This window comes from Cottoperca gobio, chromosome 9 (genome assembly GCF_900634415.1).
Source record: "Cottoperca gobio chromosome 9, fCotGob3.1, whole genome shotgun sequence".
Lineage (NCBI taxonomy): Eukaryota > Metazoa > Chordata > Actinopteri > Perciformes > Bovichtidae > Cottoperca > Cottoperca gobio.
This window is the reverse complement of record NC_041363.1, coordinates 19758745-19776657: the sequence shown is the minus strand read 5'-3', so window position 1 is coordinate 19776657 and position 17913 is coordinate 19758745. Positions and strand designations below refer to the sequence as shown.

The 17913-nt window shown below is 40.2% G+C and overlaps 2 protein-coding genes across 2 annotated transcripts in view; both read right to left on the bottom strand.

Annotated features, from left to right (window-relative positions):
- Positions 1–2316: 2316 nt before the first annotated feature.
- Positions 2317–10999, bottom strand: ubac1 (UBA domain containing 1). Its single transcript, XM_029439100.1, has 10 exons — positions 10582–10999; positions 9412–9532; positions 9262–9335; positions 9011–9118; positions 8745–8847; positions 7911–8019; positions 7514–7790; positions 6795–6881; positions 6312–6450; positions 2317–4742 (listed from the first exon to the last, which is right to left on the bottom strand). The coding sequence occupies exons 1-10, from the start codon at positions 10717–10719 to the stop codon at positions 4627–4629; spliced, it is 1272 nt and encodes a 423-aa protein (XP_029294960.1). The 5' UTR covers positions 10720–10999; the 3' UTR covers positions 2317–4626.
- Positions 11000–12243: 1244 nt separating this feature from the next.
- notch1b (notch receptor 1b) overlaps positions 12244–17913 on the bottom strand; it is a 48801-nt gene continuing 43131 nt past the window's right edge. The window contains 5 exon segments of the mRNA XM_029439045.1: positions 12244–13923; positions 13925–15058; positions 15411–15508; positions 15647–15794; positions 16203–16501. Of these exon segments, the coding sequence (XP_029294905.1) occupies positions 13714–13923; positions 13925–15058; positions 15411–15508; positions 15647–15794; positions 16203–16501 (1889 nt within the window). The 3' untranslated portion in view covers positions 12244–13713.

Below are 17913 nucleotides of genomic sequence, written 5' to 3'. Positions count from 1 at the left end.
GTATTCAGTCTAAAAAAGTAAGTGTTGGTATTCTAATGACCATGGGAAAAACATGTCAATAAAAATAACAAAACTGAGAATGTAAATTAAAGTGTGGACTTTTGTATAATTAGGAAAATAAGGAATCCATTATTGTTGCATAAACATGTATATCTAATTAAATGTATTTTTGAATTAGTTTATTTGTGTTACAGTTATAACTAACCTTCTGTTAATATATCCTAAATGGTTCACAAAGCACACCAGAGTACATGTGTGAAAGTCTCTGTTTTACATTAAGAGATTTAGCCTAAAGGACATTCTATTTTTGAGAGTCTGATTTCAATTTAGTTATAAGGAGACTGCAAATGTGGATATTATATATATATATATATATATATATATGGTGGTAGAAGGAGGTTTTGACGATTTGGCAGATGTGAGGCTCAAAGGAAAGGATGGGGTCGAGGATCACGCCAAGGTTGCATGTCACAGTGGAGCCATCAATTGACAGTTTGGTAATTTTGCTGAGGTATATCTGGGTATCATCAGCATAGCAGTGAAAGTCCAGGGTCCAGGTTGAAATGGCAGAGTATCTGATCAAAGGGGAGGATGTAGATGATGAAGAGGAGGGGGCCAAGCACTGATCCTTGGGGAACGCCTTGGGTGACTGAGGCTGTGGCAGTGGAGTGGTTGTGGAGGGAGATGAAGTGGGATCTGTTGGAAAGATTTGACTGGAGCCACCTGAGTGCAGTACCTTGAGTCGGGTGAGCAAAATGTAGTAACTGATTAATGGTATTGATTTTATCTGCAAGAAACTGGAGGAATGAGTTACATAGAGCAGTAGTAGCATTAGGCAGGTTGTCAACACGGGGCTTAAGGAGGTTGTTTACTGTGGAGAAGAGCGTTCTGAGGTTATGGCAGGGGTCATTGAAGATGGTGGAGAGGTATCAGGTTGTCAGTGCGGGGGGGATAAGAGAGGGGGATACACTCCAGGTTTTCTTAGCAGCTGTCCAGCGGTGTTTCCAGTATAGTAATAGTAATAGTGGGGTGGTGATGGCCTAGTGGTCTAGTGGTACCATTGTACCCCAAGGTACTTAACCCTGAGTAGAAAACTGGCCTGGATGAGAGCACAAAGGCTTTGTACCACCTGCAACAGGAATACACAGATCTAGGGAGGAGGCACATAAACTATGACTATCGTGAGCTGCTTAAAACTCACACTGCCCTCCAAATCCGATATGAGAGGCTCAGGTATGCACAAGGAAACCCCTGACCAGACTTTAGCCCATTTCAGTTTACAGTGAATATGTAACTTTCTGTACAAACGACATCCGACAGGAAGAGACATCCCTCCTCCGTTGCTCTTCTTGAGGTTGCCCTAGTCTGTGAAGAAGCTCAAAGTCTGTCAGCTTTACAGAGGGGACGTGGACTCCAACATCCTTTGAATGTGCTATTTGTTTTTATGTGAAGTAATATGTAAACAGTGTAATCAATGTCAATAAAATGTCTAAATAAACATATCTATGCATTGCTCCTGATTGTAAAGAGTAGTTCCACATCAAAGTGAAGCTAGAAAATTGTGAAAGCAAGAAAGTTGAAGTTGAGAGAACAATTTAACCACAAGGTCCTTGTAGTAGCTTTCCTGCAGCTTTTACTCTCATCACATGACCTTTATTAGCAGAGGGCTTTTATCAATGTTTGCTTCTCAATTGCAGTTTCTATTAAGAATAAACGTTGAATTTTAGCTTTACATGGACAAGATGATAAAACCTACTAAATGGTACTTGAGGTGAGATTGTTTTCTCAAATGTGTTTCTATTGTTTCCTTTTAAATAAATCTTTCTGTGATTTGCAATTTACTTTTACGACTTGCAATTCTTACTACTTTATTTATAGTGGCATAGAAATGCAACAACACTTGTCCGAGGGTTAATGAATATCCATGTGTACCAAACATTTCAATAAAAATGTTGCTGAGGATTTAGCTTTCAGTGAGGTAGGTAAAGGTCAAACTTATATTACAAAGAGTGCACAATCTAAAAACATGATTGAACTAAAACAAAAATCAAGTCATCTGTTGGCTGGACTTTTACCTTTCATATTTATTGTGGTTGACTCCCGAAGGCGAGCAGATGAATAATGTAAAACCTGCAGCCTTGGGACACTTCTCAAAATGTCTCCTGTGAGCCTTTGTGAGCTCCAAAACGACCCCCTTGCTCATTAGTTCAAGCAATACATTTCCCAAATGATAAATTCAGTCGTAAACTCATTCATTCACTTCTGATTAATAGTGGATTTCTCCTGCCACTTAAAGAAAACACAGAATCCAAAGGATACAGCCACAAAAAATAACTTTAATGCAATAGTGATTTAAATGCCAGTAGCCATGAGGCCGTCTGAACCAACAGACTGTGAGAGTATATTGCATAGGTTGTTAATCGGGGACAGTCCTGCATGAAAGCTGAGTGAAAACAAAAACCAGTGACTCCAACAATCCTTCAGTGTCCCTAAGCAATAAAGTTCATTTTGTTCTTTTCTGTTCTTGTTGACCATTTTGAAAGATGTCTGCATTTCCTGTGGATCTTATTTTTCTTTAGAAACGTACAATCTCCCAGTGTTTGTTCTAAGATATTACGGGAGAGTTTTGTCTGCAGACTAATGCAACGAATGTTAGTGGTGAGACAGCTGGTCTCTGTGGCCATGATGAAGGTCCACTGCAGTGCAGAAAGTGTGCAGAGAGGCTTCCAGAGACGTGTGTAGAAATCCTTCTTCATTCAAACATGTTGCACTACTTTAAATCACACCGAGACCTACCAGTCCATAAGCACATTTTACAATGGTTTGTAAAAACAACATTTGAATCATTTAATTTTTTTTCACATTTGTAGATTAGCTTCGAGGTTTGCTAAAAAATGTTATAAATAAGAACAAGTTACTAGTTTGGCTTCGATATAAATAATGTAATAATACATAGTTCAAACAGACACTTCTCTCTAAAAACATTTAAATATTTTCAAATATTGCATTTACGAAACCTTGTAGTGCTCTTATTCAGAAAGTTCTTGACAGATTAGTTAAAGCCATTTTCAAATGCCAAACCAGAAGGGGGTGAGCAGAGGTTTGCCATAACGACAGGTTTAGAAAAACAATCTCAGCCTCCCTGAGCAGAAAGTCACATCAATACCACATTTTAAATATTGAATAAAAAACACTCAAAAGCTTGGCAAAACACACCACCCTCCGTACTGTGTTTTAATTCTCGGTACAACCAGGAGAGGCTAAGCTCGCCTTCTTGTAGCTGGAGATTTTAAGTACTCAATGCAAAGGCTAATATTGTAGAACACATTGCCCATTGCAGTTCACACGCCTCTAACACTCAAATCAAATATATTTCATTACAGGTCAACAGAAGTCCTCGCTATTGCACAGAAATACAGGGTCTTTTTCAATGGGTACAACAAATGACAAGGCAGGTTATATAGTGACATTTTGGTTTGGTTTGACAGCATAAATGTCCACTGCTCTCGAAAGAAAAGAAAAAAAGTAAACCAAAAGAACAACACTGGTTACGTCTCAAATTCTATTATTTCTTTGTGTGTGTGAAGATGCTTGCACCTCCGCAGCATGAAGTGAACACGCATCTTCATCATTCAAATTAAAGGTTAAAAAAGGCAAACCCCTTTTGATTAGGCTCAGCTTCATTTCCACATCCCACTACAGCCTTTAGAGACAAAACATGAACCCTTCTTTCAGCTTCCTCAGTGCTGCAGTGAGTGATATTCATAGAGGTGAACAAGTGCTAAATGAGCGCAACATGATAATATGACATTCAAGAGCACATTGACAAATAAACACACAGGCCTAATATATCATTTTCTTGTAAAAACATGACTAAGACACAAACAGTTTAGTGTACAGCTTTCATCTAAAAAAGGCAAGAAAGTCAAATAAATATTCTTGAAGAAGCTCAAGGACAAATGTTCTCCGCTTTAAACTGAGAGGCGGTGGACTTACAGTGACCTCACAGGCGTGGATGGAGCGAGAGGTAACGTGTCCGAAAGCCCGTTTTCAACGAGCACAACTTTGACCACCAGCCTCTCAATTACAAACAGTTACTTTGATAAAATCAAGACAAAGTGGGAAGGAAAGCAAAACATGATACGGACAGAAGTCTTCCACACAGTCACCACAGATGAAATGTAACCATTTAAAGACAGACAAAAAACTGTAATTGATATTTAAATATTGCAAAACATACAAAAACAGTTTTCTTTGAAGTGTAAACATTAAATTCATGTCTGATGTCATTTCTGCACATGGAGAAATTATATAAAATAAATCATGTCTGTCCATGACTATAAATTGTTCTCATTAAAATGTAAAAACAACATACTAAATCTCTTTTTTTATTATTACTGTAATAATGTTTATGCTAACATGTTTTTATAGTGTATTTACTGTACTGTTATAAATAGTTTATATGTGTAACATCTTATTCATACTTTGACTCCTCCAGCTTTGTCTTTACAAGGCAAAAACAATACTTGTGTCTCTGCCACACTCAGATACACACACATCCACACACACATCCATCCCCACACACACACAAGCTGCCACAGTCACACAGGGGGTCACCAGGAGGCTCTATGTGCGATTGAGGGTCTGGAAGATTCTGGATATTTGGAGCATGACAGGGCCGGTCTCAGGGTCGTTCATCCACTGAGTGCTGTTCAGAGGATTCTCCAGCATGTCTTCAAACGCTGCGTACAAACACAAGGTGTACTGGTAAGAAATACATTTCAAACAAAACAGCAGCCTTTCAAAAGCCATAAACATAAGAGCAATTCTAGATCAAGATAGTATTCAAGATACTTTCATTTTGTTACGGGAGTGTATTTGCAGTACTCAGGCCCAAGGTTTCACCTCAAAGGAAATACAGAGTACCTGAGGTACTTTCAAACCTAACATGTTTAGTTCAGTTCAGATGAAAGCTGGTGCCAGTTTGGTAAATCAAACTCTGGTGCGGACCAGACAACCGAACCGAGACCACAAGATGTTTGTGTAGTGAAGTGAAGTGTTGGCATGAATTAAAAAGTACAATTAAATCCTTCTGCTGATTACGAACCAACAAATGATGCTTTCACACCTGTAGTTCGAATAACAATAATAAAGGGGAACATTATGCATGGTTGCATTTTAGTTCTGGTCCACTTCCTGTTCTCAACTTTTTGCGAAAGAACCAAGAGGAGTAGACATGAAGTTATTCAGACTGACAGGGATCTTGTGGATTGGACAGTTTTGGAGATTGTCATCCTGCATCAGCACCGAGGGAACCACATTGCTGTGACTGGCAGAAGTTCATGCAGCACTTTAATGCTCCTGATGTGTATATTTATGAAGAAATAACATTAGCATTAGAAATAGCAATATTAGTATTATTGGATTAATTAATTATATTAATTTTGCGTTTATCAATGTGAGATTGCTGTCACACACTTTTTAATGGACGTAATGAACCGACGAAGTACACGGAGTCGGATACAAGCCCAGCAGTTTCAGCAGCTTTTAGCCTATTAATGAGGGAAAACACCTGTGCTGACTTGCATATGTGTTACCAAGGTAACCAAATTATTGCTTAAATAGGTTATTTACATGGCCTTATACAGATCAATTATAAGATTGTTTCTTGGACAGATTTCACCATCAGCAGATTTAATTTAGTAGTTTAGCTTTTCAAATCCTTCTAAAATCACGTAACTGCTGTCATAAAATCCTGTGACAGTGAGACCCACCTCTTTAAAAGGTTCAATGTGTAGGATATGCCAGAATTTAAAAATGTAAACAATTAAACAAGGTGTCTCGGAATAACACATTGAACCTTTAAGCGGTCTCGGTTCAGTTGTTTGTTCAGCACCAGGGTTTGATTGACAGCTTTCAGACCAGCCCAGATGAATAGTACTAACCAGGCAAAAGGACCAGAGTTTCTTTCAACCTGTGCTGCAGGTCTGAAAGCACCCTCAGATGTCACACTACACTCATTCTGTAAAGTTCATTGCATTTATGACGTTTGTTTCTTTTATTGGTCTACTCAGCCTGCCTCAGTTGAGTTCCTTTCAGCTAGTGCGTTCTTCCTTTTTACAGAATGAGACGGTTGCTGTGCTGCAGTTTTCAAGAATACTACCACACAACAAAATAGGCAAAGATAGTTTTTAAAAAATATATTATTTGGGCTAGCATTTTTCATTTAAGTGTGATTTAACTGATTTTTCTTTTCGTTAACAAAATCACCTACTACCCTGGCTTGTCTACTAAATTTGACCAGACTATACCTAGCAGGGTCTTGGGATTGGTTAGACCCAACTGGACCACTGGATTCTCCAGAATGGCTTGGAACAGCGGGCTGTTGGTGTCGATGCCTTTGTCCAGATCTTCTGGAGAAGGTTTCCTGTCTCCCAGGAGCCACTCACACTGCAGGACGGAAAAAGAACAGTGAGAAACCAAAATTAAAATACATTAATATCTTAATGGCGGTCAGACTGAAATTGGATTATTACTCTTTAACTAAAGAACATTCCTTAAAATCGATATAGTTTGTCCAGCATTGTCGAGGTTCTAGTTGTTTGGGCATCAATTGCTGCAATGGGCCACGCATGGCTTTTGTAAAGTCGTATAGCTTGCCATCAAAACAGAGATAGTGAAATCATTATGTCAGGTGGCCAAAATAGAGAGCCATTTCCAAAATCTGGTACTGCTGAATGTTTTCAGTACTAGCTATGCTGGCAAACACTACTGTTGAGGACGAGTAAACCTACCGCAGCATCCTGCTGGTTGTTATTCACCCTCAGACCATCAACCACCTCCTTCTCATCAAACCCCATCTCCATCAATGCAATGACAGCCTGCCGAAACAAAGAAAAAGACACGCGTTTAGTTTATAAACTTCTAATAACAACAACATACAGTCACAGTTCTACAGAGCCCAGCAGGTGTCTTGGGGAAAAACATAATATGTTCACAGTGGGAGTGGAAGAAGCTAGAAGTGTTGCAACTCAAATGATTGTGGAAGTGTTTCGTTGATGGCATTTAAATCACTTTTCTATTTTGGAGATACTGTGGAGCAGTGTTGCTTTATAAAACTGAGGTACATTAAGCTCTACAATTGGGACAATGAGAAGACTGTGAACATAAACAAAGTGGCATAACCTTATGGCTAAAGCTACCAACACTTAATATCCATGAGTGCACATTTCAATATTCTCTGTATTCAATAGGCTGCCTCTGTTCATCAATTCTAGTCCTAAATACTGTGTGTTAGATGATGCAGTTACAGGCAGAATTTATTTTTATGTCACAGTTATCACAGCTGTATCTGGTAAAAAAGGATTCAAGATATTGGAGCTAAAATGAGTCAGTCTTGCATCTGCGCTGTATGTAGGATTTGGGCAATAAGTAGCATCTTTGGATAAAATGTAATGGAAAGCTCAGAGATTAATTATATAATGAAAATCCCAGACAAGATAAAGCCACCCACTCTTGAGTCCGGTCTGAACTCCCGTTTCCTGCGGATCCTCTTGAAGATCTCTGTGAGCTCGTCCTGCCTGCTGCTTTCTTCTGTGCTCAACTGGCTGGAGAGGCTGCGGAGAAGGTTAGGACCGGAGGCTGAGGCTGAGGCGGAGGCCGAGGGGCCTGGTGTGGCAGCTGCCGTGGCTCCTGCCGCCCCAGAAGAGTCCTGGCCAGGTATAGGTGCGTCTACAGAGGGGTCGTCTACATGCTCGATAAGCCACTCCATTGCCTGGGTGACTGACATGCTGCAGAAATAAAAGGATAAGATGAGAAAAAAGCTTTCCTTTCTAGATGCTGACATATTCTAAATAGTTTGACTCGTCTTCAGTTGTAAGTGAGTTGTTATTTAACAACTACAGACTTACTGGTTCAATCTAAGAGATTTGATGGCTCTGCTCTCAGGGAAACCCATCTCAGTGAGCTGCTGAAGAGCCGTTTCATCCACCCGGTCCTCTTCATCTTCATCCAACATCGCTACGACACACGGAAACAAAAAGAGATCACAGAACTGAGACTGAGGGTTGAGTAATATGTGTGAAATGTCTACAACAATAAAACATCAGGATCTATTTTTCCAGCAACAATAGATATTGAAATATGGCTCAGAAGAGTAAAATAAACACTCTAAAGGAGGTTCACTGCGTTGAGCTGGATGGTAAAAACTAAAACAGTAAATAAACAGAACAAACTAATTTTGTCCGAGCTTTAAAGTAAAATGCACTTTATTAATTTAGACAAGTGGCTCAGTAGTTTGCACTGTTGCTTAACAGCAGCCAGCTGTGTCCTTTCTATGTGGTAAACTCTGGGTGTTCAGGTTTACGCCCACGTCAATTAGAATTGTGCTGACCCCAGATGTGAATGCGTTTGCGTGTTGCAATACACTGCCTCCTTTACCAGGGTGTAGCCCGCCTCTTGCACAATCTGTGCTGCGGTTGGCTACAGCCCCCCCCCTTTAATCCTTCAATAGCATACATGTTCTAGAGCATTAATGGATGTATGCATTGTTGAATGTGTGCCCTGTTTTAACAAAAAAAATATCTTCTCTACTTATTTTCTGATCTAGGCAGTCCACAAACAACTGACTGTTTTCTGTATTTCACAGTTTGTGGGTTGGTCGGCACGTATACCCAAAATGTATGTGCAAAAGCATGATATGGTATTTTCAAAATAAGTTCCCTTAAAAAGATTGTAAGCGTTACCATTGGCCTTTTTGAAAAGTTCAACAGCATCAGGGTTCAAGGCAAGAAGCTTCTGGGCGACTTCGATGAGAGAAACCAGGATTTTTCTTAGCTCCGTCTGAAACTGGAACAACACAAGTGCAACAAAAATCAATAACATGTTTGCTACACTGCAGCCTTTTGAATGGTCTAAATTAGAATAATTCTTATTTATACAATCTGCATTTTAGATTTAGCTTTTTTCAAATATACCCCGTAAAATAAATCCATTCCACCCAGAACCTTACATCTCTGATGTTATGCTGGGTTACAGTGCGGTCAGTGTGGCGTGTGGACAGGTTGCCGGTGGCTTTTAGAATTGCATCTTTGTCTGGAGCCTTGTTATCTTGTTTCTTCTGAGACATGATAAACAAGAAAGATAAATAATTAAAAAGTAGACAAAGTAACAACACCACATTTCTGGTGCAGAATTTTAAATAATGATGATGGAATGCTTTCCGTTCTGTTTAATAAAAAACTAAAATTGATTAAATCTTACCTTTTCATCTGAACTAACGTCTGCCATCTTTGGAGGGGTTGGTGGCGGTCTTTTCTTTATGAGCAGCAAAACCTCTACAACATTTATGAAACATGGTCAGTTCATGGAAAACAGTGTTGAACAAAACTTGTCAAATAGGTAATTACATACCTTTATCTTTGAGATTTTCATCAGCGACAGTTTTAGTGTCTGTGAGGACTCTCTCTGTAGCAGCATGTATAAGTTTATGGTGGGTAAGTGTTTTGGGGTCTTCTAGACTCCCGTGCACATACTGTAAACCAAGCACAAATAAAGCATCTCAGAAACAGTAGGGATGCAACTACCGTTATTGCTATTTCATTATCGCATAATCTGCCATTTAATGTTACAGTTAATCATAAAGTCTAGAAAATGTTAGAAAGAAGTGACATCTTGAAACTGTATTTGTGCAACACCAGAAATATTCGATTCACAATTACATAAAACTGACAAATAGCAAATTCTTCCATTAAAGAAGCTAGAAGTATATCTGAACCGAATAAAAAGTTATCAATTTATTTTCTGTAAGTCTACTAGAGCTGAAACAAAAGCAAGTCGAGTAATCAATTACTGAAAATGTACCCGCAACATTTTTATTAATCGATTAATTGCTTATATCAGGCAAAATAATATTCTCCACAGTGAGTATTTGCTGCATTTCTTTGTCATATAATTCTAAATTAAATATATATTTGGCTAAACAAGACATTTGAAAACCTAACTTGGGACGCTGATACATTTATGACAAGCATATTTTCCTATTATTATAACCTATTAATAAAAAGGCAATTAATCACCCCCTTCTTTGAGCACTAAACCTATAAAAAGGCAGATTAAAAGTTAAGTATAGTTAGTTTATACAAGTCTGATGTCTGTTAATACATTTCAAGTTTCTTCATGATATCTGTGCTTATGTGTTGATGTTACACAAACTATGCAATTGAATCTGTACACTTCACACAAACATTATACCACCACTTGAGGTTATGCTATAGGCCATAGAAGGAGAAGTGAGATGATCTGTGTAATAATAGACAGCCAGTAAAGCAGCATGCCTCTCAGGCTAGCCACCACTGAGAACAGAAAAGGGGCACATCAGACTGTTAGCTAGCTAGCTTGAGAGGGGCAGCCAACCTGCTAAATTATAAATAGCAAGGTCTACCCAGTTACTATAAATACAAAGCCAGTGACACTGACACTGACAGTTTACACAGAGTGCAGTACATACTGCAAACACCCCAGGCAGAGGAGTGACAGGACAAAAAAGCAACAAGGAAAGACACAAACAACCCAAAAACCTACATGTTTCAAGCACTTCTCCTTCAGTTTCTCAACAGTGGTGTCTTCCGTGACCTCCTCCAACCACTCCGTGCCGTCCATGGTGCAGATGTGTATTTTCAACACTTTACCGGCGAATATCTTCTCCTCCTGGACGAACATAGCTGCAGACTTGAGAGTAAAGAGTACCAGTCCAGTGACGTTAGCTAGCAGCAGTTGCTATGAGCTCCTGGCAAGCTAGCGTGCTAATGTTAGCACCCAGCTAACCGTCGTTCTGTCAATCCTCCGACAACAGAGCAACAGAAGGAGCCGATTAGGTGAGGGCCATCTTCGGTTTCCTCTGCCGGGTTTCGGTGCGTTGGCAACCGACTAGTGTCTTCAGTGACCACCAAGTTGTTTATTATTCCCAGCGAACACACAAGCAGCCAGACAGCAAGTACCCTATTTTTACTGTAAAGTTTGAACTTTGAACTTCAACGATGCTACTATCGGTGCATCATGGGAGCCGTAGTTGTTTTGAGTCACAGAATATTCCGCGGATAGAAATCAGCCTGGTTCAGAAAACTCACCTCAGCTTTAAAAACACACTAAAAGTAAGTCTACCTGACATCAATACAGTGTGTTGTCAGCATCAAAGGTATTCCCTTATCTTGCGATAAGTATGGATGGATTGCTATCCGGACAAAGCCTGCAGCTGCTCCGGGGGCCCCAGCTCTGCAGAAACTCCAGACCTCCAGGGGCCCCACAAGTTCCAAGCTAGCTGTGTGTCAACTGGTTTGTGCAAGTTTCATTCAATATTTGTTTGGAAAATGCAATACTAAAGCCTAATATTAATTTACAAAATGAGGACCATTATTACTTGAAAAATAAAAAAAAAGTGAAACATGTCCGTTACAATTTCCTAAAGCCTAAAATGACTTCTTAAAATAACTATTTTGTTTTAAGCAAAAGTCCAAAACAAAAAGATACTCACAACGGTATAAAAGAGAATTAAACAGAAAAGCCTTACAATTGAGACGCAGGATTTGTTCGAGATTTGTCAAAAAAAGGACTTTATTATGGATCTTGCTTTATTACTAGATTTTGAGTCTACATGTTGAATATTCCAGTTTTGAATAGTTTATGTGTTTAATTGTCACAGCAAATGTGGGGTCAGATAGTATTATATCTTAGAAAAACTGTACACAAAGCACAGAACAAGTTAGGAACTGGGGATTACTTTGGACCTAGTAAATAATTGTTTCCCTCAGGGTCCACCTAGTAGGTTAATCCGGCCATGGCAATACATTTAAATCAGGCAAAGATTGCTTTATTTAGTCTTGACTCTACCTGTTTCCATAATATACTCAAGCTGCAGAAACTGTGCAGCTGAACCTTTCATTTAGGTCACTTATTTGTGATATTTTAAGTTAATAATTATGACCACTAGAGGGAGACACACTAAGTAAAATATTTGTACTTGGCCCCCTTAGCAAATGTAAATAATGGTAAGAATAATGGTATAATGGTATAATGGTAATGGTAAGAAGTGCTACAGTTTTTAATTTAATTCAAAAACCTATCGATTTCTGCACGAAACTATTGCAGGCAAATATTTTTACTGTAGTTATTGCAGTGTGTATGTAAGATACTGATCTTAAGAGATCTTGTAAAGTGATTTAAAGAAGAAAAAAAAGACAATTCTCATAAGTTCAAGACACACAAGTGGCCTTTATTATAACAACAAACATTTTTTACAAGATTGAAAATGAAAAGGGGAAATACATTTCTTGTAAATTATAACTTTATAAGAGGAAGGAAACAAATTGCAGATATTATTACTACAACCTAATGTTAAAAAAAAGAATACATTTAGCAAACTATACCAGGGAGTGTCCAAGTATTGAAGCAGAGACAACTCAGAACTTAACCAACAGTTTAACAGTTTAAGTGTAACAAAAACATTTAATAATATGCACAAATGGTGGCCTCAGTGGATTTTATTGTGTTACAGAACAGTAAATAAATATGAATTTATAAAACTTCAGTATTTATGTATTTTTCCTTTTTTATGAGAAAAATGTCTCCTAACAATATATCGTATCTATTTGTATATAGTTCAAATTTATTTATGCATAAGGGACATTAAAATACAAAATATATATTCTGTTCTGTTTGACATTTTAGAGGCTGTTGACTGGTGCGAGACCTATCAAAATTGCATGCTTAAGACATCAGATTTCTTAAACAAAATCTTGCTTACGAGGGAAATGCATAACATATTTACAAAAGAATAGAACACAGCCATAGGCTCAAACTAATAGGAGGGAGAGGGGAAATGAAGTTTCCTTTTCCCTCTGGACAACATCACACACTGTGGCCGACGGGCCAGTTCTGAGAAACCAACAGATACTTAAGCCTGTCTTAACTGCCAATCTCCAAGATGGCTGTATACTGTACAAGATATCACATCTCCACCACATCTCTACACATGAATGAATCAAATCTAGAGGCACAACGTAATGTTGTTCCATTCATTCAAGAAATGTACACAACTGTAGAGAGTGTATCTAAGAATCACATGATATTTAAAAAAGGGGGAAATTGTGAAAACATACAGGACATGTGTTCTGTTAACGTTCACAACTTGTTTATCATTGACTGACTAGAATATTTCCCACACTTACAACAAATTGAAATAACACTGAAACTTAAAATGTGCTATATGAAATGCCCAATAATCACACGTTTATTTATAAACAAGATTATACAAAAAAAATATATAAACAAAGATTGAAAAATCATATAAAAAAAGGCAAAGACTAAAAGTCCTTAAGGAAATAAATACCCAGTGTGTATGCTGCTGCTTCTCTGCAGAAAAGAAATGCTAAAAGAAAAGAGTCTAAAGGACTTCCACTGTCCTGCGAATGACCCAGCACAATGGATCCCCAAAATTTCTGTAAGCAGGCAATGCGTATAAATAAGGCATTAATAAATAAAAAGAATGGATGAAACACAGGTGTTGCTGTTAGTATAAAAGCATATAAAAATGTAAAATTAAATCCTGTCTACAGCTTTGCCCTTTTTTTTTCCTTTTGTTTTCACAAAGAGTGCCTTTTTTAAATAAAAAATAGCCAGTAGCTTGTCTGGGCGTGAAGATACAAGCTTCTTTTTTATTTATTTGAATTGTTCAGGCATATGTCCAATCTGAGACTGCATGCTTGTCGGTGGACTTGAAATGCCCTCTGACCAGTCGGACATGTTGGAGTGAGGAGATGAACTAGACCACTGATCGGGGGAGCCGGGGGAGGGGGTCAGAAAGGGGTGGTCAGGCACCTGCACCTGATGGTTTGGGGTGTTGTCCATGGGGCCTGAATAGCTGTGCTGGAGAGGGTGGGGTGAGGAACTGGGTGCTGGGCATCGACTGGTTGATGGAGGAGGGCATGATCTGGGTCTCCTGCGGCAGGATGGTGTGGATGGGCATGCTGGAGTTGCCGGTGCCCTGCTGCAGCTCCGGGGAACTGAGCTCGCCGCTGATGAAGTTCTGGCTGCTGGTCGTGTTAGAGTTCTGGTGCTGCAGCTGGATGCTCTGCTGCTGTTGGAGCTGCTGCAAGTTCTGCATCTGCTGCATCTGCTGTGCCTGCTGCTGCATGATGTGTGGCTGTGGACCCAGCCTGGTATTCTGGATCCCCTGGTAGGTCATCATCTGAGACAGGCTGGTGGCGGGGTGTCCGTTGTGGAGGGCAGTCATCAACCCGTGCTGCAGCGCTCCCTGACTGCCAGGTGCTCCTCTCATGGGGTTGAACTGGCCTGCCTGGCTCATGTTGCCATGCATTCTGGACAGCCAATCGCACTGGCCGTTTATGGCGCCCTGGCCGCCGGAGCCAGACACGGGCATATGAGTGAGACGGGGAGGCAGCGGGTCAAACTGCATCCGAGCCAGCTCCTGCTTGTTTGGCATCACCATGTGGTTCACCGACAGGTGTGGGTCAGACATACCCTGCAGGTGGTTCAGGGACACGGATGGCGACTGCTGGAAAGGTGACGTCATCATGGGCGGCGAGGCCACGTCAGACACGTAGCCGTGTGGAGACTCCAACGAGTCGACCGGTGACAGGACACCTGAGCCGTCCAGGAGGTTCCCAGACTTCCCGTCCTGCGAGTTCTTCTTCTTCACCTTCATGTCTTTGCCGTCCTTGCAGCCGATGCCCTTGGCGCTGGGCTTACGTGCCTTTTTGCCATGGCCTTGAGGCTGGTGCTTCATACCGCCCAGGTAGCCGTTGGGCGAGCAGAGAGGGGGGGACAATGTGGTGCTGAGCGACCCTCCATGCATGTGAGGACTCCGTACCAGGTTATAATCGTCCATCAGCCGCACAATGTCGTGGTGCATTCTCTCCTGTGCAATGTCTCTGGGTAGCCGGTCCATGTGGTCGGTTATTTCTCTGTTGGCGAAGTGGTCCAGTAAGACCTTAGCAGTCTCGAAGCTTCCTTCCCTGGCAGCCAAGAATAGAGGGGTTTCCTCCTGAAGCGGACAGAAAGCAGACAACACGTTAAGAGATTCACAGGAATGTTGTTTCGGATGGACATTTGACTATTTGTTGGCTTTCTTTTTTAAAGTCTTCATCGTTGGTTTTCATACTACTTTTATCTCTTGTGTTCATTTATTCCAGTGACGTTTTATTTAGCCTTAACTTTTAATCTTGCAAAATTCTATTTATTGTTGTCTATTTTCTGTTTTTACTTTTCTGTCTGCTGTTTTGATCTTGTTCTGTGAAGCACTTTGGGCTGCATGATTGTATAAAAGGTGCTTTATAAGTAAAGTTGAGTTGAGTATTGTTTGACAGAACTAAGAGCAGGAAGAGAAAGATTGTTACCTTGTTGTTTTGCATGTCTTTGTTGGCACTGTTCTTGAGAAGCACAATCGCAGCCTCTACGTTATTTACTGCTGCGGCCCAATGTAGAGCTGATTTACCTGAAGAGACGGGGGGGGGGGAAAAGGATTATTAGATTTAAAGTCTTATTTTGATGCATTTGATGCTCTCCAATATTTCACTACACTAAGCACTACATTGCATTGATTTTTAAGTAGAATAAAATGGAGAAACGTTACCGAAATCATCGATTGCATTGACGTCAGCGTGACAGTTTATGAGCTCCTCCACCATGCCCTCCACTGCCAGCCTGGCAGCCAAGATCAGGGGTGTAGTGCCGTCATGCATGCGGGCATCCAAGTCTGTGGCACGGTTCCTTATCAGAATCTAAAGAGACATACAAAAGGTTATTCCTTTTAAGCTAAACGTGAATCCATTGACATAATCAAAATGTCACGTTCACTCAAATATTCCAATACATTTGTTTGTATTTATATATTTATAATGACTTATTTGACAGCTATACTTTAAGGGTTGCAACTAACTGACCAATTTACCGTTATTGTTTAGTCCACAAAATGTCGAAAAAAGTACAATAAATAAATGATAATTATCTTAATGAGTCTCAATTAATAAAATATAAAAGTAAAGCAGCCCATTTGAGGAGCTGGAAACAGCTAATGTTTGATAAATGACAATTATGATTGACTGATAATTCTACTTTTCTTGCACTAATACTTTAAATATACTATCTAGGAAATAATTAGGAAATACATTTGGCATATGAGAACCCACCTGGAACACTCCCTGGGCGTCAGCTGCCACAGCAGCATGCAGAGGCGTCCTGCCCATGTTGTCCTGGACGTTGGCATCAGCGCTGGCCTCCAGCAGACGCTTGGCGGCATCAGAGCGAGCGTAGCGGGCAGCAAGGTGGAGAGCGGTTTCACCTGTGCGGTCGGTCTGGTTGTGAAGGTTAGCGCCCTGGTAGATGAAGTCATTGATCACGTTGGCGGAGGCGTCCTCCTCTTCCTCACTGTTGCCTGTTTCTAAACCTCCCCCGCTGCAGGATGCGATCATCAGCGGCGTGAATCCATCTGGACGGAGAATGGCGAAGGAGAGCGTTATATGAAAGAAGGCACTTGTAGGTAACAGACTGCACGGTCAGCACAGCACAGCCCCAGTGACTGCTACAGGAGCCTGCACTTCAAAGCAGCAGGCAGATCAAAACAAAGCAACAAACAAATCGAATGTGGAATTGACACTTTTGCCTGAGTTGAATCATCACAGCACTCTCCTTTCGATAATGGATTCTGATCCAGGCCCCGGCACAGGAGAAGCTTGAGAAGGAAAGCGAAGCTAGAGGGATAGAGGCCGGGGCTTGCTAAAGCTAGGCTGCTGCAAAAACGAAGCATTACTATCTAACTGTGAGAGGCAGCTCAGTCAGTCGACTTGAATAGGTTTTCTCCTCTTCAAAAGGATAGAAAGCCCCAGATCTCGCAGATTTGGTCGATTCAAGTGCATCGATCCACGACGGGGGAAAAAAAAGTGTGATCTAAAGTTGTTAACCCTGTTACTTTGATTTTTCATAGCTTTTCTCCCGGGAATTTGGCACTTACTACAAAATTGGGTTTTTGCATTTGATGCCCTCATTGGTTTTTGTAATGTGAAATAGAAAAAAAACAGAGGCCCATTACTGGTCAAATGATTAATCTGATCAGGAATCAGTGTTTTCCCCCAGGCGCTCGGCTTCCAGCCGGCTGCTTTGAAGAAGATCCTTTACCCTGAGGACATTGGGCTTTAGCTACTCCTACATGCACGATTAAACAGACACACACACACACACACACACACACACACACACACACACACACACACACACACACACACACACAGACACACACACACACACAAAAATGCACGATAGAAATATGAAACGTTCGCTCAGAAAAGGCATGACTCAAGCCACACAAACACACACTACTAAAAATGTTAATTCAAAAAGTTATGAGTCAATCTGTGAAACCCTAAAACAAAGCAAACTAACCCTTGTCACAAGTTATAACCTTACTGTGGCCTTTTTAATTTAATAATTTTTATTATACCTTTATTTAACCAGGAAGTCCCTCGAGATTGAAATCTCTTTTTCGAGGGAGACCTGTCACAAGTTGTGAGCAGCAATTTGTAGCTTTTCTTTTTCAAATTGTTTCATTTGAAGTATTTTTAGAGGTCCGAGAAGAGGAAACTATCCAGTACTTCACAAGATAAAAAAGGAGTGAAGTCAGAAATAATAGAGCTAATTTCTGGTAACAAGAATGAATAATTCTTCTCTCTTATACCAAATCGTCTTGAAAAGGTCAACATTTCTTCCAAGAGTGATTCCATATATATTTCATATATAATACAATAAATGTATTGTTCTTTAAGAAGACAACCGAGTCATCCACCATGAAAATGAACCAAAATTAGGTCTAAATCCACAGATTCTGTCCGTATAAATTGGCACAGA

Coding starts and splice junctions, on each gene's coding strand:
- ubac1 (XM_029439100.1), bottom strand. CDS start 10,719: ATGTTCGTCCAGGAGGAGAAGATATTCGCCGGTAAAGTGTTGAAAATA. Junction 7,791..7,910: donor AAATCTCTTAGATTGAACCA/GTAAGTCTGTAG, acceptor TTATTTCTGCAG/CATGTCAGTCACCCAGGCAA. Junction 6,451..6,794: donor ACAACCAGCAGGATGCTGCG/GTAGGTTTACTC, acceptor TCCGTCCTGCAG/TGTGAGTGGCTCCTGGGAGA.